The following is a 23,724-nucleotide window of genomic DNA, read 5'->3' on the forward strand; positions in this document are numbered from 1 at the left end:
TCTCCTCATCTATCTCCTCCAGCTTCACCTCCTCTACCTCGCTACTGTCTGTCACCTGACATAAATATGTTGATGCATGACATATGAAGAGATTATGAATACAATGATCATAGAGTTTGATGGTAGAGTTACTGCCTGAGCAAAAAAAGCTTTTACTTTCAATTATTATTATTGTAATTTATTCCCCAAAAATATGGATAGAAACACATAAGCATCTAGAATCTGAGGTTTTATTGTATTTTCCCCACAAATTTTCTTTATTTGTGTTTTTTAAACAGTTGTCTTCCATACAAATATGTGAAAATAAATAAAAAATAACTTTAAAAAAGTGTATCTGTTTGGCATTAAATAGTGTCTTTTATTTAATATTTGTATTGTTGAGCCTCTACAGTTCTATACCCTTGAAGTAATTTACACTTTGATTCCTAAAGAAGTGTCTTCTGACCAGTTTTCTTTTCTTTTACATTCTTCAAATCCTAATTACCAAGCACACTCGCACACAGGCCCAGTTCTAGCCATTTTGGCACCCTAGGCGAGATATGAATTTGGCACCCCCCTTTAAAAAAACACACACATGCACACAAATACACACACTCACACACCACACATGGGGGGGGGGGGGCACAAAGAGGAGATACATGAAGCATGAGAGGAGATGTAAATAAAATAAATAAATAAATAAATAAATATATATACACACACACACACACACACACATATATATATATATATATATATATATATATATATATATATATATATATATATATATATATGAAACAGCCAACCATCAGTCAACCAGATATAAACATATATAACCCAGTTCAGCAGCAGCACCTCCGCCAAGGCTGACCAGTGGCCCCCCCCGTGGGCCCCCCCACCCCCGATCACCACCAAAATTTAATCATTTCTTCCTTATCCCATTTCCAACAAACCCTGAAAATTTCATCCAAATCTGTCCATAACTTTTTGAGTTATGTTGCACACTAACGGACAGACAAACAAACAAACAAACAGACAAACAAACCCTGGCAAAAACATAACCTCCTTGGTGGAGGTAATCAGATAGAAACATATATAAACCACATAGAGACATATATAAAACAGCCAACCAGCAGCAAACCAGATATAAACATATATAACCCTGTTCAGCAGCAGCAAACCAGATAGAAACATAAATAAATCAGATAGAAACATATATAAACCACATAGAAACATATATAAAACAGCCAACCAGCAGTAAACCAGATATAAACATATATAACCCAGTTCAGCAGCAGTAAACCAGATGGAAACGTATATAAACCAGTTCAGCAGCAGTGGCGGCTGCTCGTCTTTCAGAGAGGGAAACTCATTGTCGGCTTACATCAAAAAAATTGTCAAGTTATTTAAACATAAATTCGGCCCTCCATTCCTTTTTAAGAAAATGGTCAGTGACCTTATCATACCAAATAGGCATCTTTCCCAGGGACCTGATAGCTAGTTCACTCTGACCTAGCCACCGGTATGATTGACTTAACACTCTACAAAACGATATTAAACTCGAACAATGATTGAATTATGTAACTGAAACAAAAAAACGTTGAAATTATGTTAAATTGAAACAAGGAAGTACAATGAGTGTGTTTTATTTACAGTGCAAGAAATAAACAAGTAATTTCGTAGTGGTTTCTCTCTCGATTTCACAAGCAGAATGCGCGACGGTATCAAACTGAACTCTGTCAAGTGAAGGAGTATATCTCAAAATAGCTGTCAATCAAACAGGATTCAGCCTTTTGACTGATCCTCCAATCAGCACGTGGAAGCTTAGCGTCCAGCCCAGCCGAGGTCCACCCACAGCTCCATTCACCCCCAGAGACACTGAGCATCCCGGGTGGGACACCATCATGGCATTTATCCAATTACCGTCCAGTTTTGAGGCAATGAAAAAAAACTGTTCCATGAAGTCTCATTGAAGTGCATGGACACTGAGCTTATACGGGCAAATGCATTGTCCATAGATCGTATGAGAAAACAGCTAAACGGGAATGTATGAGAAGTTAACAACATCGAGTCTGTTGATTTGTCATAAAGTTGATTCTGAACAAACTCGTTTTTGAGATGAATGTGTTCTAACAGATTTGTAGTCAATGAAATGTCAACACAACCGTACATATTTGACCATTTAATTTTCGTAATTTTAGGGGAAGCTGAGCTTCCCTTGCAGTCTTTGAGAAATCGCCTCTGTTCAGCAGCAGTAAACCAGATAGAAACATATACTGTATAACGCAGTTCAGCAGCAGTAAACCACACACCTTATCAGACATCTCATATCTTAATCATCTACAGAACCATTATTAGCCAACTTTGCATCATTTCAATTCAGCTAGCTGTTGCTAGTAACATCAAACGTTTTTCAACATTATAAAAGGTTACATACCTCTATAATTGGATTACTTTTCTGCCTTCTCTTTTCTCTGCTTCTAAACTGTGCAGCTAAGGGCTTGGAAGGCCTTTTCATGGTGATAAACTCTCCAACCTTTACCTGGATGTTTAGTTCAACACCTGTCTGACACTGTCATTCAGCTCCACTCTCTCTCTCTCTCTCTCTCTCACTCACACACACACACAGTGAGCAGGGAGAGCTCACTTGAGAAATTACGGGGGGGTTGTTGTTTTTTTTTTTTTCTCTCTCATTTCTTCACTTTTAAGACAATTAATGACAAATTATCATGTCATCAGTTATCAGCCTATGCTGCGAACCGGCCCTGCACGCACGGACACGCATACACACGCATGCACGCAAACAGACACATGTACAAATGTTAATGTAAATGACACCTCTGTTATTAAAATCCGTCTCGCTGATGAGACCCAGGCAGAACAAATGCAAACATGTTGACAACTTACGCTAGGCGGTTGGAGATGCATATGAACTGCCTCCTGTCATGTCCAACTTGTGGGTAACCGTAGCTTTTACAAGTAGATGGAGTAACAGTGGGGACGGCCAATCACATGTACGACAGCAAAACCGCAGAGCCAATCGGAGAGTGATAATGAGGTTAGAGGCGGGACTTCTAGCAGAGACCAACTATTAACCCTTCATGTGCCATAATCATTGACTAAACACTATGGACAGTGGTTGTATTGATAGGGACAACACAGTAGTGGCTGGATATTGGTAGGGACGTGTCCCTAGTGTCCCTATGCAATTCTTTATTTTTGCAATTAATTATTTTATTTATTTATCTTTATTTGACAATAACACCCCAAAACATTTTAATTGTGATAAAAACATGTCATATCACTAAATTAACGTTTCCACATATTGCCATCATGGTGATGTAAAACAGCAGCACATGTGACTGAAATTTTGCTGCTTACTCCTCCATCAAGGATTCAGTTAAAACACACACAAGTGGTTTGATTCAAAAAAACAAAACAAAAACGAAAAAACAAAACAGAAGTAATAAAGGACACACACTATCAGCTTGTACAGTACACTGTTAACCCTCTGGTATCCAGGTCAGCATATTATGCACACTTAGCACTTCATGCTGTAAAAGATCATATTATTTTTCACAGTTTGAATTAGGTCAGAATTCAAAAGATTTTTGCATAGTTTTTTTAAATTCTGACCCAGACACTAAAATCAGGACATCAGGAAAAATGGAAAATTACTACACTAGCACCCCTCTCTGAAGTGAGTAAAAAATGCACACTAACACATTTTAGCGTTTCACATTTGACTTAGCACAAAAAATATTCATGAATATTGTCCAATGTTGCTGCAAAAATCAATTTAAAGGGTTATAAATATAACAGTTATTCAGTATTTGGTATCTTTGTTTATGGCTCGAGTTAATGAAATACAAAAAATCAAAAAAAAAAAAAAAAAAAAAAACTATATGAAAAACGTTTTGACATTTCTATGGCACTGCACAGATTATGCACTTTTGGTGGTTAGGAAAGGTCTCTGGGAGGGGTACCAGAGGGTTAATAAAACAGTGAATTCAGTGCTGATGGCTAATTGATGAGAACATTTAACTTTCATATTTCCCCCCACCATCAAAACCATAACTTAAAGGTAAAGTTTGTAACATTTCTGGGTTGTATCTGTGAACAGAACTGTTCACACTTTGCCTCTCAGATCCAATCACAGAAAAAGAAAGAGAGCAGTACTCAAGCAAGCACTGGAAAAAATAGTGGTGAAATATGAGAAGAAAACATTATTTCAGTTACTCAAACATGGTTCTCAAATCACAAATAAACATACCCATACCTTCTCAAATTCTACTGAAATGTTCTCCAGGGACTGTATAGCTCCCTCTTTGTTGCTGTGAACGTCATTAACAGGTCTGTTGAAATGACAGACTGAAAGATCTGTGTATATGTGTGTGATTCGCCCTGAGTTTTGTCTATCAGACAGAACTTTGCAGTACGAGCAGAAAGAGGAGACAGCTGCATAACCAGAGTTGCTCATTTTTACATTGTGTCATCCATACATGCTTCATGTTGTTATTGGTACAAAATTTGTAACTGAAGGTCGACACACACAAATGTCCCAAAAAGAGCAACTTAAGAGCAAAATTAGAAAATATAGGCAGAGGGCAGGGTTTATGCAGGTAAATGCACCAAAACACACTGTCAGAGGCTCAGAAGTGATGACTGAGAAGGATTATCATCCTAAGAACCTACATGATGTTATTTTAGGAAAATGTTACATACTTTTCATGTAGCTTGCCCATTAATACCAACCGCTGCAGTTTGTATGACTAAGATTCTTTTTTTTGTTGTTGTTGTTGTTATTTTGTATATACAAATTTACTATTTTATTGTCATTACATTACTTGCTGTGAATTGTACCATGGTACCTTTCCATTTGTTTGTAGTTTTATTTTGTAAAATACTTACTAATTTTACTAACAATAACTACTTATTATTCAAACTATAGCAACAAAGTGCAGTTTCCCAGTATTTGTTTTGTTAATCACCTAACCTTCTGCAGGACATCTACTTTCCACATTCTTGATCTAATCTATTAATCTGATTAATAAGTCTGAAGACAACTCAAAGTGTGTAAATACAAATTATACTATGTTCAGTCAGTAGTGATCCTTTAAATATACAACCTGATGTCCAGATGCACATACAAATATACTGTCCATGGAGGACTGGATTGTAAAAATGCTGAATCATCCTATCATGACTCCACAGCTTCGCTCAGAGCCAATCAGCTGTCTGTTTGGTTTAGCATCAGAGATTATGAGAAGCAATCTGCTTTAGCTTCAAGAAGAGAGAGAGTCTGTGTGTGTGTGTGTGTGTGTGTGTGTATGTGTGTGTGTGTGTGTGTGTGTGTGTGTGTGTGTGTGTGTGTGTGTGTATGTATGTGTGTGTGTGTGTGTGTGTGTGTGTGTGTGTGTGTGTGTGTGTGTGTGTGTGCGCGCATGCGTGTGTAGGGAAAATGTAACCCAGAAATAAGGGCTGAAACCCCAGCCGGGAGTTATAAACACAATTACTGTACTTTATCTGAAAGGAGCCAATCAGATGTCGAGCAAAATGGAAGTGATGGGACAGATCCTTGTGGTCACTGTGGCAAAAATGGAAGATGTGGGGGGAAAAAAGGGAAAGTGATTAAAAACTGAAAAGAGGAAAGGGGAGGCTAGAGGAAGCAGGTGATGATGAAGGGGAAAAAAATGAGCAGAGGGAAGAAAAAGACTGGTTCAGAGACAAAAATGCTTTTTTATATCAAAGGAGTGACTTTAAGAGTATATCAGTACTAACATTGACAAATATAAATTAGTATAATGAAAATACTGTACATACTTAATTAATAATAATTTGCATGTCTGTAGGTTACAACCAAACTATAAGTGTTCTTCTAGTTTTCTCTGGTGTCTGGAAAGCTTAGGCTGTTTGCATTAGCTTTTGTTGTTATCTGACTAGAGGCTCATTTTTGCATCATTTTGAACAAATACTACTACAATATTGACAACATGCAGATGAAGTAAACAATAGTCAAGTCCATTTTCCTGTACACAAAGCTGAAGTGATTCCATTAATTGCCAAGCTTGTTGCGGCCAAATTTATCCCAACAGGATTTTATAATGAATCAAAATGTTTATACACTAGCATAACTCAAAAGCATCTCTGTAAATCAGACTCACTGCAGATTAGAGCTCAGAAGTTGGACTTGCAGCTGATGGACTTACAATAATTCATCATTATTTCTTCAGCAGCAGAACAACACGTTACACAAGCTCTGCAAGTTAATGTGGACTGAAATGAGCTCACTAACCTCATGACCTGTGCTACTGACAGTAGCGCTACAAACTCACAGTTCAGTGCAATATGCCATAGTATCTGTAGAATACTAGCCACTTTTACACAGAGATCTTGGAAAAAAGTGAAATAGTGATCCCACCTCTTGTCCACCACTGACCGATTTACTCAGCCAAGCCAAAGGAGGTGAGACAAGCTGGACTTTTACACAGTGGACCTGCATTCCGGAATCAAAGGGGTGGTGCAGCATATAGCATAATGTATCACGTCCATGTCGGAAATACCCTGAGCATAGCGGTGTTGCTAACCTCTCCAGAGTCGGCCTGTCTTTCTACGTTCCACAAATGTTAGCATGGATAGAGTCCTCTGCTTGAAGTGACAACAGCTCACGGATCTTGGCATCTCCCCAGTTCAACATCTTTCTGGCATGGGGGTCACACACGCAATATGTCATCAAAGTGACACCTTGGTTGCGGAACAAGAGGTGTGCCTTTTACATAGAGTTCCGGAATCATGATTCCACCTTCATCACAGCTCTGTTACTATCTCCAGTGATGTTACAAAGCCATGGTAAAGGTGGGATTAATGATCCCACCATTTATGTTTATACAGACGTCACTCCGGAATAAAGGGGAAATATTCCCGTAACAGAACTGCTGTGCAAAAGGGCCAAGTGTAATTACACTGATAAATTGGCCATTTGGTGGTGTAGTGATTAGCACTTCCACCTCACAGCTAGAAGGTTTGATTCTTTTTTGGAACAGGGCCTTTCTGTGTTGAGGTTACCTGTTCGGTACACACAATGCAGGTTTCTTCCAGGTCCTCTGTTTGCCCCACCATTAAAAATGGATACATATATGTCCCTGACAGGAGATGAAGATCAGGAGTTGGTCCCTGAGCGTCTTCAATGGCAGCTCACTGCTCCTAATTGCTTAATGCTAAATACTGTGTGTATAACAATGGATAAAATGCACAGACCGAATTTCTCTATCACAATGATATAGCGAGTGAACCTTTATATTTTTTAAAATGGATATTAGTTCTGATAAACACTGTGATTTATTTCTTAATGTCACAGACTGTACAGTCTCTCTGAAAAGCAGATCATATTTCAAATTAACCAAGATGGCATCACCCAGCCCAAAATGCTGACCTGGGTGATGCCATCTTGGTTAATTTTGGAACCAGATGAAATCATATTTACACATATTTAAGAGGGAGGTGCTGGGAAAGAAAGAAAAGTGACACTCATGAAGCTAATGCTAAATTGATGAAAACACCAACAGACAGTTGACACTGTTAAGTTTAAATGTTAACACACAGAGTAGTGTTTATGTTTATGTTTATGCATTTGGCAGACACTTTTTTCCAAAGCGACTTACAGGGGAAAACCAATTAAATCACTCAATCAATCAAATTTTATTTATATAATGCCAGATCACAAAAAAAGTTATCTCATGACACTTTATTTATAGAGTTGGTCAAAACCAGACTCTAAGCCAATTTACAGAAACCCAACAGAATCCTCCAGGAGCAAACACTTGTGACTGGTGACAGTGGCGAGGAAAAACTTCCCTTTAACAGGCAGAAACCTCGAGCAGACCCAGACTCCTGGAGGATGGACGTCTGCCTTGACCAGTTGGGGTTAAAGAGAGAGGGTAAAGAAAGAGAAAAAGACAGAGCGATAGAGATAGAGACTGGGGGAGAAGGGGGGAGTAGGGGGAGACACATGGAGGCAGTTGAGGATAAGTGAGTGGTGATGATGAGGGCAGGGAAGAGGCAGGACCACCGCAGCAGGTCCAGAAATAATCCTGGAAGAATCTGTGATAATCCTGGGAAAAACCTTATTAGAATATTTAAGATGGAATGTTTGAAAGTGTTAGGACAGGAGGTGCTCTCGGAAGAGCTGGGTCTTCAGGAGCTTCTTGAAGATAGGCAGCGATGCCTCTGTTCTTGTAGCACTTGACAGGGCGTTCCACCAACGTGGAACGACCCATGAAAAGAGCCTGGATTGTCTGGGGACCACCAGACTACGTTCCCCAGATGAGCGGGGATAACAGTAATGTCAAACAGAGTAATTAGCAGGCTGACAGACCATACAATTTGACAATAAAACAATGCTAAATGAGCTAATATAGCTAAGTTATGCTAATAGCTCAGGTTGTAATGAAAATACTCACAAACTTCATCATACATTTGTGTAACAAAATCCTTTGACAGTCCCTTAATGTAACTTCTTAACCACAACTACTGTAGAGCTGTCTGTCAGACAAAACAAAAACTTTATTCAGTAATGAGACACTCCAAAAGTCAGACTGAGTATGCAAAACAATCTGTCAATCAAAGCCCACAAGCAGATATCTAGGCCTTCTGCTGGTGGCAAAAGTAATTAAAGTCTTCCTAACAAGTACTCTGGCAAATAAAGTGAACAAACTAATTACATTTCTGGAGAAAACAGTGCTGACTTAGTATTTTGATAGCGATTACTGGATAGGATTTTGTGAAGCAGACATCTGCTCTGTTTCAACGTCATGTTGGTGACCTCACACAATAATATACAGTAGGGGTGAAACGATTCCTCGACTTATTCAAGTACCTCGATTACAAAAAATGATCGAGGAATTTTCTCTGCCTTGAGGAATTGCTTATTTAAATTGTGAAGCTCAAAGCACGGCATTTCGCACAGACTACTTTCTGAGGCACAACGCGCTTATGTCACTCACGCAAAGGAAGATGACGGAGGACGCGGAAGTGTTCGGATGAAGCAGCGGGAAGATGGACGAGGCAAGTGAATACAACAATGATGACGAAAGACAAAAAAAGAAAACACAATAAAAAAGACAGAAAATGTCGCAAGTGTGGAAGCCTTTCAGACTGAAGAGCAAGGTAAACATCGTGACATGTATCTGTTGTAATACAGCCTTTCCATACCACAACAGCACGTCTCTGATGTAGCATCTTCTCATAAGACACCCAGAATGGAGCGGACGACCCGAGATAAAATAAAATTAATGTAGCACAAATCAATGAGATTAATGTTAATGTACCTTACTAACATAACGTTTGCCCTGCGGAGGGCTAGGTTTCTGTTAATTATGGCTACTGTCGAATGTGTGAATGTTTATTACAATTGTGGCAAGCATAGATTTAGGCAGCGAGCCATGCACCCGTGATTTGCATAGTTAATTTCCCAAAAGCACGGCCAAAATCTTTCAAACAGGTCACAGAATTCCTCTCCCAAAATAACCTCCTTGACATAAACCAATCTGGCTTCAAAATCGGCCACTCCACTGAAACGGCTCTGTTGTCTGTGACAGAAGCCCTGAAAGAGGCTAGAGCAGCAGCCAAGTCCTCAGTACTCATTCTACTCGACTTATCAGCAGCATTTGACACTGTCAATCATGATATCCTGTTATCCATACTCTGGAACATGGGCATCACAGGCCATGCACACTCCTGGTTTCAATCTTACCTCACTGGTCGGTCCTTCAAAGTGTCCTGGCTAGGGCACACATCTGCAGTTCACCGCCTCACCACAGGGGTCCCCCAAGGCTCTGTGTTGGGCCCCCTACTTTTTGCCATATACACCACCTCACTTGCTCAGATCATCCACTCCCACGGCTTCTCATATCACTGCTATGCTGATGATACCCAGCTCTATCTGGCATTCCCACCTGATGACTCCACAGTCTCAACGCGAATCTCAGACTGTCTCTCTGACATATCGGCATGGATGAAAGCCCATCACCTTCAGCTGAACCTGCCCAAAACTGAACTGCTGGTCTTCCCAGCTAAGCCAACCATACAGCAGGACATCTCCATCAGTATTGACTCCTTATCTCTGGCTCCTACCAATGTAGCACGTAACTTGGGAGTCATGGTTGATAATCAGTTGACATTCACAGATCACATTGCCTCTGTCACCCGATCATGTCGTTTCACTCTGTTCAACCTACGAAAGATCAGGCCATACCTAACCCAACAGGCCACCCAGCTCCTGGTGCAGACTATGGTTATCTCCCGCCTTGACTACTGCAATGCTCTTCTAACAGGCCTCCCAGCTTGTATTGTCAAACCACTACAGATGGTCCAGAATGCAGCAGCACGTCTGGTCTTCAATCAGCCTAAAAGGGCACATCACCCCGTTACTTATTGAGTTACACTGGCTACCCATAGCTGCCCGCATCAAATTCAAATCCTTAATCCTAGCCTACAAAATTCTCAGTGGGTCTGCTCCTACCTATCTAGGTGCACTGATAAAAGCTTATGTTGCCCCACAACCACTCCGCTCATCTGGGGAACGTTGTCTGGTGGTCCCCAGACCTTGTACAAGACAATCCAGGCTCTTTTCATGGGTCGTTCCACGTTGGTGGAACGCTCTACCAAGTACTATGAGAACAGAGGCATCCCTGCCTATCTTCAAGAAGCTCCTGAAGACCCAGCTCTTCCAGGAGCACCTCCTGTCATAGCACTGGCAGACATCCCATTTTAAATATTTTAATAAAGTTCTTCCCAGGTTTATCACAGATTTTCCCAGGATTATCTCTGGACCTGCTGCAGTGGCCCTGCCTCTCTCCTGCCTTCATCATCATCACTCACCTATCCTCAACTGCCTCCATGTGTCCCCCCCTACTCCCCCCTGCTCCCCCTCTCCCATAGTCTCTATCGCTCTCTCTTTCTCTCTTTCTTTACCCTCTCTCTTTAACCCCAACTGGTCAAGGCAGATGGCCATCCTCCAGGAGTCTGGGTCTGCTCGAGGTTTCTGCTGTTAAAGGGAAGTTTTTCCTCGTCACTGTCACCAGTCACAAGTGTTTGCTCCTGGAGGATTCTGTTGGATTTCTGTAAATTGGCTTAGAGTCTGGTTTTGACCAACTCTATATATAAAGTGTCATGAGATAACTTTTTTGTTGCGATCTGGTGCTATATAAATAAAATTTGATTGATTGAGTGATTTAATTGGTTTTCCCCTGTAAGTCGCTTTGGAAAAAAAATGTCTGCCAAATGCATAAACATAAAATGGTGCACGGCTTGCTGAAAGTTTTCTCTTACCTTGTCACGGCCAAATTTTGGCAAAATCCAACTGCTTTTTGCAAAAATTAAGCGAATCATCAATTAACTGGACGTGAGTGTGTGTGTGTGTGTGTGTGTGTGTGCGTGTGCGTGTGTGTGTGTGTGGTGGTGGTGGTGGTGGGGGTTTATGTTTATGAGAGAGACAGAAAAGGTGGGGTGGGTGGCCATTGCCTTCATTCTCCTGAATACAGCAGAAATGTGTGAAACTGTTCATGCATGGACTCATTCCAAGTTCCCGTTCAAATGTTCTTGCCTCTTGTATGCCACAACGCATTCCTGTTACGTCTAAATTGTAAACTCTGAAACTTATAGCTGTCAAAGTTAAGTTGCACTACAAAAAGGCAATGTTTATGCTTTTTTTTTTTTTTTATTTATTAATGCCTTATATTTCCGATACTTACAAGAAATACTAAACTGAAAGTAAATACATTTTATTTATTTTTATTTGTGTTTTATTTATTTTTACTTGTGTTTGCAACTGCCTCTCTGGAAAAATTTCTAGTCAAGATAATACATTTTGTTGCGTATATGCACAATATGAATGTAAGAAATAAAACTGTTAATTATCAAAAGAAAAAAAAAAAGGAAACCAATTGGTCCTTCATTATTAAGTGAAATACCTTATTTCCTCTTGTGTATTTTTAATTGCTCTTTAACCAAGCAAAAATAAGTTTTATCCAATTACTCGATTGATCAAAGGAATTTTCAGTAGAATACTCGAACACCAAAATATTCGATAGCTGCAGCCCTAATATACAGTGCTGTGAAAAAGCATTCATCCCCTTCCTAACTTCTTACATTTTTGCATATACGCTCAAAAACCCTCTAATGATGCTGAATTAAAACAATTCTGAAAAGAAGGGTTGGTCACCAGTCTTCCACAGCAATGTACAAGGCTCAATGCCAGTTATCGCAAACACTTGATTGCACAACCAGTTATTTGGTTTCGGGGCAACTGCTTTTTCACACAGGGTTAGACATGTTTGATTATCTTTTTCCCTCAATAAATGAAATGATTTAAAAACAGCATTTTTTTTTATTTACTGAGATCACATTTGTCAACAAGAAAGCACTTGGAGAGCGCAGACCTCCGCCAAGGCAGATCAGTGTTCCCCCATGTCCCCCCCCAGATCACCACCAAAATTTAATCCTTTCTTCCTTGTCCCAGTATGAACATTTCCTGAAAATCCATCCATAACTTTTTGAGTTATCTTGCTAACGAACAAACAAACACGCACACACACAAAGCAAAGCAATCACAATACCTCCTAGCGGAGATGAATATTATAATTTGTTTGATGATCTGAAATCAAATCATGAAGGCAGTGAATACTTTTTCACTGTACTGTACCGCTGCATTGGCTAAAGCTTCAAGTCATAGTTGTAGACTGTTGGTCTTCATAAATCATGTTAGTGCATCACTTCAAGTATATGTGTTACCCACATTAATATGAATGTGTCACACTCATCACAGTATGAGGCATGGATGCGACTCAGATAAGATGACAGATACTTGGGGTCATATCAGTGATTGTCATTTCGTTTCAGTCATATTTTAGCTTTTACAGTACCTAGCATAATTTTCTAAAGCTTCTAAATAGATCCTCTGGTGATATATCCATCAGAAAATATATTGCACCAAAATATAGATTTCTTTACATTTCTAACCTGCAATGGTCACAATGTTCATCTAAACTGGGACTCACTTCCACAGCAGAAGGACACCTTTACATCAGCACCTGAACACACCACCAAGATTCAAAGGACACTAAAGCATTTTTTTAATGTTAAAACTCCAAAATAAATGAAATAGAAACCAACATAAATATGTGTTTATTCTGGGGAATCAGCTTCTCAAGTTCCAGCCTCTGTGAGCTGAAGGCAATCACTTCCAAGAATGTGCAATTACTCTGCAAAATGTGAATTAATTGCAATAAGTTGTGCAATAACCCTCTGTTCTTATAAAGACAATTCAATATTTTATTCAATATTTATTCAGATGCAAATGCACTGTTTTTCTAGACTTTCATAGATATACATACTGTAAATATTGTAAATATTAAGGCAATTCATATTTCATGTTTATTTCTTTATTTTATTCTACTTTACTTCTATTGCTATTTTACTTTTAAATTTTATATTCTGTTTTCTTATTTTACTTTTTAGTCTTCCATTGTAATTGTACTTTCTGATGTATTGGCTTTTTATTCATATTGTTTGTACTGACTGGAGTAGCACTAATTTCATTGAACACACGATGAAAATAAAGGCTATTCTATTTTACTCTATTCTATTGTATTCTATTCTGAAGTGAAACCAGTGAGTCTCTGGAACTTCAAAACAAACAGTATGCAGGATTTACTGGGGTGATTGTATAAAAACACTGGGCCAACAGCAGCATTTTAACTAGCTGATTTCATTAACAGTAATTACCTCACCTCGCCACATACTGTGATCCTATGTTTACACAAGTTCATTATCTGCAGGTGGTCGGTTACACTCACCCATCTGTCTGAATTCATGGTTAACCAGCTCCAGCCAGGTGACGTCCAGGTCATCCAGGTCATAGCAGCTGTAGAGCTGGGCCATGGGAGGCTGTCCGTTCCCCTCCCTCTCCTGTCTGGTGTGGGATGGACCACTGGAGGACAGACCTGTGGTCTCTGGCATTAACCTGGAGAAACCACAAAAAGATACATAAAGAGTTTGATATGTAAGATTGACTTCATTTTTGAAAGGAAAGTGTTCAACTGTTTTGCAGGGTGGGAGATGCTGGTTGATTAAAGTGTACCTGTACTGGTCATGCTTACAACATCAATTGTGCTTTGTGTTTTACGTATACACAGTGGGCCTTTTTATTACGTGAATTACACATGGGGCAGAAGCTATGGGGAACAGCCATTGTCAGTCAGAAGTGACGTACTATCGTTGATTCTGGGTGATTAGTGCAAGTAAACAAGCAGCAGTCAGTGCGCAAGATTGAGTGGAAAGCACGTTCACTCTTGTTGTTTCTGCAGCCGTAAGCTTTGCACTCCACCATTGTGCTAGAAATGCGACCCAGTCCTGACCAATAATGTGTCATCTTAGACTGGTGTCTGCTTCAGGGGGTCAGTGATCAGTCCATCACAGCCCAGGTAATCAGACAATACAAAGACTCTGCGTCACTACTGGTGCTGGAACAACCCGTGAAGGAGGCAACATGTCGCTGACTATGCCTGACTGATGGAGCAGTGACTTAGTACACACGTGTATTTGACAATGGGCTATAACGTAAGTTACTGGATGGAACCGCGAGTATTATACATGATATTTTAAGATAGCTAGCTATAAAAATTCACATTAATCTCAGCTCCTAAATCAGCTCCTCAATGATGGAACAATCTGCCTCTCCATATCAAACAGGCCTCCTCTCTGTCTGTTTTTAAATCTCTATTCTATAGTTTTATTTGATATTGGTTTATTGTTCTTATTTTTAATTGTACAGCTTTTTATGTCTTTTTAATCTATTCTTGTATTTTATTCTTTTATTTTGGTTTTATTTATTCCTCTGTACAACACTGTTTTTAGTACAGTTGTTTCACGTCTTTTAATCTATTCTTGTATTTTATTCTATTATTTTGTTTTTTTATTTATTCCTCTTTACAAGTTTTTGGTCCACTGTGGTTGTTTTAAAGTGCTTTACAAATAAAGTTGGATTGAATTGGATTGGATTGGACTGGATTGGATTAATTAGCTTTTTCCTGCTCCAAACTATTTCTACTGTATGTGAAAACTCATGGGTCTACCCCTAATTTACAGTACACATACTTTTTTTTAGACTATTCTAATAAATTAAAACCACCCATGTGAATGAATCCCTTATCAATAGTCATTATTTATTACACATTATTCAGATAGATAGCTCTCAAGCACTGAAATAATGCTAATTTTATACCTTCATAAAACAAAATTGATAGGTATCACATTGCTCCTGTGTATTGTTACCTGTTAATGTGTTAACGGTTACTTTATTTTATCTTCATTTGCTCACTATTTTCTTTTCCGGCAAATATTTATTTAAAGGTTCAGTGTGGCTCATCTATCATGGCTGCACAATATGCTACAGTCTCTCATTAGAATCAGTGTCTGTTTTGTCTTTTGGGTGCTTTTTACAGTAGGTGACAGTAATGGACCTTAATATTGGATGCCATCCACTGTGAAAGGTACAGAAGGAGGACGTTTATTCTGAAATAATGAAGGAACATGGCGGCACAACATAATCAAAATCTGACCTGGTCCCTCTGTAGATATAAGCAGCTCATTTTAAGTTAAGATTGTCATTTTCATGTGATTATATACAAATAAAACTATAAATAGGAATATTATATTCCATTTCTACAATTAGGTCCTTTTAAATCCTCCGAAATCGTGCACACTGGCCTCTCGTGTAAAATAATTAGCTATTCAGTAGCTATTATCAGAATAACAGAGTGCTACAAACTGGGTTATTTGAGACTGAACACATTAGCACCATTTATGAGATCTAAACATGTTAAATTCAGAACAAATATGAGAGCAATAAAGAGGCTTTTCATGTCTGGGATAGCTCCTCTGACCTCATGGACCACAAAGACTGAATCAGACTTTGAGGAATGCCAAAAAAAAAAAAAAGACAGAGAAAAAAAAAGAGAAGAAGCAGCTACTGAAACAATGACAAATGGAGTGGATGTAGGCAGCAGTGACAGGAAGCTCCTCAAGGCAATGTCTGGTCTCTGGAGCCTCGAGTCTGAATGTCTCTCCGTCAACAGAAGCAGGAAATGGGGTCAGGAACTCTGCCTGACCCACTGGGAACCAACAGAGACTCAAAGACACAAAGCCTTCATAACACATGTGGACACTGTAAGAGCTAACAGATACATTTAGGTGCAAATGTGAAAAAATAAAGTGGAACCTCAGCACAAAAAGGGCATCAGGCCAGGAGGGGAGTGATGTTTTTGTGTTTCAGATACATGGGCATGACATGGCCATCAAACAGGCTGGGGGAATCTGGTGTGTTGCATAGTCAGAGACTCATCTCTTCATATGTCCACCTGCTGAAGTTGTGACCTTTGTGTGAAAAGGTAAAGTGCGTCAGTGATCACAACAGCAAAATGAAACAACCTTTAGCTCTACATTTAGCCTGCATCTTCAGCGGTTCATTATCATAGTACTGGGTTATTATCATCATCCTCCATCACGGCTGTCGGCATCACATCAGGCAGTGCTGCCATCATCATCCTCCTCCTCATTATCATTATCTTCACCCATTATCATCACCACTGCCGCTGTCATCATCACAACAGCTGCCAAAATTTAATTCAGGAAGCTTCACTAGAAGGACATTTCATGTGTTGCCAACACATTTGATATGAAATTAAAATGTCAAAACAGTGAAATTTATTATTTTTGACTGAAACAGATTAAAAAATAAACCTGAACAAACTAAGTATTAATGCAATGGGATTGTGTTTTGAATTATTTTATTTTATTTTATTTTTCTTTTAAATCAGAGCTATTTTTAATTAGAGCTATTAAATTGTTTAGTGATGAACTGGTAACATGTCCAAGGTATCCAGGATAGACTCCAGCACAAAACTGACCCTGTTGTGGACTTAGCATTGTGGAGAATGAATGAATGAATGAATGAATGAATGAATGAATGAATGAACGAACATTAAATTATTTAATACTGTTTGTAAAAGTTTTTTTTTTCTCTCAGTTGTCTCAATTCTCTCCAGCAGACTTTCCTTCTCTGCAGTTTTGCATTTACTTGTTCCTCTGACTTCTTTTCTCATTTACACTCATGTTCAATAATACCACTACTGTTCCCTCACATCAATTCATTTTTGTCTTTGAGTACTCTCCTTCCAACTCTGTATACACTTCCTCCCTCCTCCATTGTCTCCATCAGTGGGTGACAAGCAAATGTGTTATATTGGTGGGTATTGTGGAAATATTTTCAGTACTGGCACAAAGGCTCTGACACTGGTTCTTGAGCGATTTTTTTTAAAGGCCAATATTACAAAATTAATTATCCCCAAAAAATTGCCTTTGTATCATGTTTTAGCACCTCTCAGTTCAAAACAGTTTTACAAACCAATTTACCAAAAACTGGAATTGGTTGTTGCTGCACTACTTACTAATAATTTTTTTTTATAAAGTGCATTGTTTGAATTATATAAACTGTTTCGTTAGTTTACATGCCCAAACAAACTGACCAGTGTTAATTTTAAATAAGATGAGATTCTGTGTAATTACAGTAGTTTACAGTGAGCACTGCACCTTGGGTAGTTTTAACATTAATGTTCCATGTATGGAGTGTATTCAAATCTGTTTAGTAATTCTGTTCATTCTTTCCAGCACAAGAGGTTGGTTCATCCATTTTAACCTGTAGTAACATGTTATATGAAGAAAATACAAATAAAAACAAGAAGACCACTTTGCTGTAATCCTGGCTTTACACAGATGGCTTGACAAAGCTTAATGTTAGAGATCCACTATGTTATGAGATTTTTAGTGCATTATGATAGTGAGACTAGTGCACTAGACCATGGTGTCAGAAACGACAAGTAGACCTTGGTGCACAATTACTCCATAGCAAACTATATATTAAACAATTTGGATTAGTTACCCAACGGGATACTGAATGTGCCAATTATAAAGAACTACAAAGACTACAAGTTAACAGTTGACCAGGCGAGGCTTTTGAGATTGATCTTAGCTTCCTTATTAAATGTTTTACTTGTCTTCGCCTTAAGAGACAGGGTCACAGCACAGATGATACATCTGTGCTGTGACCCTGTCTCTTAAGGCGAAGACACACCATCCCATTCTTGGGCGGCCAGATCAGATGTCGTCGGACAGTCTGGCAAGGTCAGTGACATGAGTCTGTTTGGTGTGTTCTGTGCGATCGGCCATCGTTGATGCTGTCGCCAGTCTTTTCAGCTGATTGAACATGTTTAATCGGCTACTACCCGCCGTTCAGTCGGACTGATCTGATTGGTGGAGGGATAGCCCTTGACTAGGGAATCATTGAAGGAGAAGTTTACATGTAAATACAGCTATGCCAAGGTACTTCACACTATTATTGTCTTCTATAATAGGCCAGTAACGGCTCATATCGTATCTGAATGAGTGTAAGTCAGTGTTGCTTATGGACTTCATTCATTCCATGAAATGAACACTGTTAGCATTGTTAGCATAGTGCGATTTCTCCTTAGTTTTCGCCTGCAACATCTTTCTTCTTCCACATGAAGAAGCCGAGAGCTGACAACACCAGTATCTTCTTATTACTGACCAGCCATTCAACAAGTACAACAACAATCCTTCTTGACTACTCAACACTCTCTGCTGACAACAATGAGATGTTCTGCCATTTTCTGGTTTCTACGTCCCACGCAAGCGCAGAATGTACGCTCAAGTCGGTAGTCGATTTGGTGTGTTCTTCACAGTTTTTTGACCATGTTGGGGAGACGGGAACCGACTGATCAGTCGCGCTATCACGACGATCGGCAGTCAGGTTGGTGTGTCTTCGCCTTTTAAGTGTTTGGATGTGTGTTTCAATCACAGGGGTTAAATAAGTAACAGATGAATTAAAGCTAAGAAAAACATAAATTAGTTTAAAGGAATATATAAAATACAATTTTTAAATAAATATAAGGATGAGGAAAAGCACTTTAATCCAGGATGATAATGTCAGTGTTTGAAAGTGAAAGAAATATAGCTACATTGTTTTGTGCTGTTCTGTTTTTTTTTTTAAACAAATTCATTTGAGTTGTGTGTCAATAGCCATTTCATAAAAAAATCTGTCTGTTTGTACGTCCGTCCCCTCTAATATTTCAGCTCTTACTTTTATACAAAATGTTGCAAAAATTCACATTGTAAAACATTGTACCTCTTTTCACCCTCCCTGCCTCCAGTGCCACTCACACTGGTGTACGAATGTGTATGAATGTTCGGTGGTGGTCGGAGGGACAGTAGGCGCGAATTGGCAGCCACACTTCTGTCAGACTGCCCCAGGGCAGCTGTGGCTGCAAATGTAGTTTATCAACACCAGAGGGGGAATGTGAGAGCGAATGAATAATGGGTCAATAATGTAAAGTGCATTGGGTGTCTAGAAAAGCGCTATAGAAATCCAATTCATTATTTTTTTTTTTACATCACTTAAAAGCTGTTCAATTGCGTCTCTTCTAAATAATAAACTGCAAAATATAGCAGCAGACATTTTATTGGGCAGATTTTACTGTTAGCTGAGCAGGCAGTCTTATGGGATCCACTTATTTCTAAATAAGTCACTGTCACCATGGCAATATATGTACATCAGTGATTGACCACATTTCCACTCTTGATACCAAAATCCATTTATCCGATAACAAACCCTGGTCCAATCCTTTTCTATCCGCAAGTGGCCAATTTAGACCACCCCTACAGGATCATTGGAGGCAAATGAGTCCTCATTAATAAATCTGCAATTATAGAATCTTTCTGAAGGAAAAGGCAGAAAACTGAGTACCGTTTGAACCTGATATCAGCAGCAATTGTGATCCAAACACTCACAGAGGGGAGAAACACTGCTTTCTTCAGGCCAGATAAAGCACAGTTTCAGGTTCACATCAGGCTTGTTGTTTCTCTTGCATAATGTTAAAAGCAACAGAGTTGGAGATTGTTACAGCAAAAAGTGACTAACAAGTCAGGAGTGTAGATTTTATATCATTGATTTGTTTGTTCTAATGCAGGCTTTTATCAGATTTAGCTTTACGGATTTATATGCATACTTATGACATTCAGCAGTGTTTGTTTATGAACCTAAGGGAAAAAATAAGATCATGAAAACAAGACATAGAGGCCCAGGGGACAAGATGAAGCTATTTTTCCCCCAAGTTATCTTTTAACAGCAGATAGAAGATACCTCTAAAATGCAAGTTCATTTAGAGCTAAAATGGTCACCTGCACTAATTTGTGAAATAAGACATTTCCTGTCTGATATCTTATGTAAAGAGTTCTTAAAGGATTGTGTTATGCAAATGTGGAAGTTCCTGCTGTGAGTGTACTTTTCTAGTTATCACCAATGATACTGTGATGCTGAGGGTCAGCCTCTAGCATGGATGTCATGAAGATAAGCATAAAAGAAAAGAAAAGCCCCATAATAATGTCAAGTCATCTCAACTAACAGGATGTGAGTCAATGGGGGTCAGACTACAATGTGTTCTTCCACTGCAAGTATCATGTATCTCACAAACAAACACACGTGCAGTGTACACACAGTCACACACACACCCAAAGCCACACACACAGATCTTACATAATGTGGGTAAACTAAGCCATGTGCAAAAGGTCTCCCGATGGTCCAGCCTTTATCACAACACAAAGACAGAGATAAAGTGCAGGGTCATCTGTCAACAGTGAACACAATTACAGCTTTCTGACAACTAGAAAAAAGCTGCTCCACCCTCTTGTCCAAATATGGTCCTGTCTTTACAGGGGATTGTGAGACATGGAGATACAATACTTCACTATAAACAGCATACCCATTTAAGTAATTTACAATCTGCTGAAAGATTTGTACTTCCCCAAACTTCATGTGATGCAAAAATGCTGTCTATATTTACCTCTCGATTAGAGGAGGAAAATTCACCCTGCATAAATTCCAAAAGGTTGTGTGTTGTGTTATCCTGATACTGTTAAAAATACAAGAGGAAAAATACAGAAATATAGCCAATAAAGGAAAATTTAAGGCAAGGCATGAAATGCACAACTATAAATTGCTTTTCTTTAATGTCATCTCATAATGCTTTAAAGTGTATTTCTGCACTGAATGCACCACCAGCATAATTGTACGCTGTTTTTCTTACTGGCATAACAAACTGGAAATGTGCATTTATTCACATTTTCTGATGCCAATTGTCTGAACATTTTGTTTACATTTGCAGGTAAACTTGAATTAAGACATACTTGACATTGGTAGGGATAAAGTCTAATATTTAACTACTATCAGTCATAGTTAAATAGCACATGATGACTCATTAGGCTAAAAAATGAAACTAGAACACATGTCTTCTACAGACCCTCCTGTTAAAATGTTCAACTTTACAGCAGAAATAAACATGTTTACAGTCTGGTACAAGAAGCAGCTTTGATTTGTAGCTTCCCCATTTATGTACATGTCCATGTAACTCACATGTTTGACTTGTATGAAGGCTTCAATTAATGCGTAGTAAAGTAGCCTCTTTGTTTGGCATGTGTTTGCCATACTGGTTTTGACAGACAGCTCAACGCCCACTGTCGGACTATGAAAGCTTTTGCTGATTGAAGAAAGTGTTTGTGTGTGGATTTGTACATACACAAATTAATGTGTTAATATGTTTTAAGATATATTAAATTGCTCAAATTTGTTGTTTTTTAATGTAACAGTGTTGGTAGTGACACTGCTTTTTTCAGAAAGTTAGTGTCAGCCCTAACTCTTCCACAGCTCCACCCTGCTATCCAAATATGCTCCCTCCTGATTCTAAAAGGTTAACATGGTAATAATTGTTATTTACAACTGTGTAAATAAGAATGTAGACAAAATTGAACCAAAACTTCTATCAGTAGTCTTTTTAAGGAGGACATGTGAGAACGTATTAGAAACAACACAAGCAATGCAATTATCCTAAATCTTTTTTTTTTTTTTTGGAAGTTTTTGAAAGCATCACAAGGAAAGTTTCAGCTAAAAATAATAACAAAAGCCTTGGAAGTCACTTGTGTTTACATTTGAGGGGTCTAATGAGGAGAGCAGCAGAGTGGGAACATTTAGATGTTCCCTCCTCAGATTCACAACAATTCCATCGCCGAGTTGGCTTTGATCTTAGTGATGTGTCCCATGAAATATTTATCAGAAAGAACTGGTGGGGCTTGGAGTCTTAAAACAATGAAAAGCAAACACCCCCTCACCATGCTTCTGCCAGCTCAGAGGCCCTGAAGAGACAGTCTCTGGTTTACTACAGAGGATGTGCCTCAGGGGAGCACAGGAGTGGGAACTCTAAAGTATATCATGTGTCGTAACACTGCTGAATAGGATGTTATGTGAGCTTGGGGACAAAGGACAGGTGATTTATTTGTCTGTGTGGGCCTGAAAGAGAAAGCGAAAGAACAGAGGGAGAGAGAGATACTGACAGAGACCTGGGTCAAATAACTGCTGCAAATTCAGTTTCAATTAAATATCTCAAGATTTTGTTTGACTTGACATAAAGAGATCATCTTGTTGACCCTGATTTATTGTTCTGCACTAAAACTCACCAGGCTAAAAATCTGGAAGGTCATGTGTTACCTCCAATGTGACAATCAACTTCACTCAGAGTCAGTGAATGTTTAGTCACTGTTTGTCCCCATCAGTCTCAGAGTTTTTATATAAATTCCGTTACCTTAGACAAACTGATAGTAATTAGTCAAGTAATAATTGATTGATAAAAAAAAGTCTGAAAATACTTTGCTAATTGAAAAGCAACCATGTCTTCATTTCCATGAGTTTTTTTTTTTTTTTTTTTTTTTTTTTTAAATCAAAATCACCCCCCCCCCCCAAAAAAAACCCAAAAAAAAAAACTGCAGGTTTCTTAACTTATTACCTCCGCCAAGGAGGTTATGTTTTTGCCAGGGTTTGTTTGTTTGTTTGTCTGTTTGTCTGTCCGTTAGTGTGCAACATAACTCAAAAAGTTATGGACAGATTTTGATGAAATTTTCAGGGTTTGTTGGAATGGGATAAGGAAGAAATGATTAAATTTTGGTGGTGATCGGGGGTGGGGGGGCCCACGGGGGGGGCGCAGACCAGAAAATTTCATCAAAATCTGTCCATAACTTTTTGAGTTATGTTGCACACTAACAGACAGACAAACAGACAGACAGACAAACAAAACCTGGCAAAAACATAACCTCCTTGGCGTGGGGGGGCCCACGGGAGGGCCACTGATCAGCCTTGGCGGAGGTCTGCGCTCTCCGAGTGCTTCTAGTTTTAACTTGATTTGCAAGAGGACTGTTTAGTTGATTTCAGCTGGCTGTATATGTACGGTGACTAATGTAATGTGATATAACATTATGATAGAATACCACATGTACAAAGTAATCCAGTTCAATCAATTCAATATATTGACATTTTCACATTTTCTTAGTTTTACTGTAGTTAATATTAATACATACATACACTAAATGAGCATATTCTCTAAACACATAAAAATATGATAAAACAAGTTGTACAACCTAAAATAACATTACAGACTTAAGAATGCTCTTTATTGAATTGTTTTGTGTTGATTTATTGTAGAAGCCTAACATTTTTTAGCAAAGCTCCCAGTCTAAGTTGGATTCCACTTCTAAACAACTGTCTCTGTCACCTACTTCCATGATAAT

The 23,724-nt window shown here is 38.8% G+C and overlaps 1 protein-coding gene across 1 annotated transcript in view; it reads right to left on the reverse strand.

The window, feature by feature from the left end:
* jade2 (jade family PHD finger 2) overlaps positions 1 to 23,724 on the reverse strand; it is a 458,373-nt gene that overhangs the window by 162,879 nt on the left and 271,770 nt on the right. Inside the window, 1 exon segment of the mRNA XM_030154999.1 lies at positions 13,836 to 14,002. Within this exon segment, the coding sequence (XP_030010859.1) occupies positions 13,836 to 14,002 (167 nt within the window).

The sequence above is a fragment of the Sphaeramia orbicularis genome, chromosome 14 (assembly GCF_902148855.1).
Source record: "Sphaeramia orbicularis chromosome 14, fSphaOr1.1, whole genome shotgun sequence".
Lineage (NCBI taxonomy): Eukaryota > Metazoa > Chordata > Actinopteri > Kurtiformes > Apogonidae > Sphaeramia > Sphaeramia orbicularis.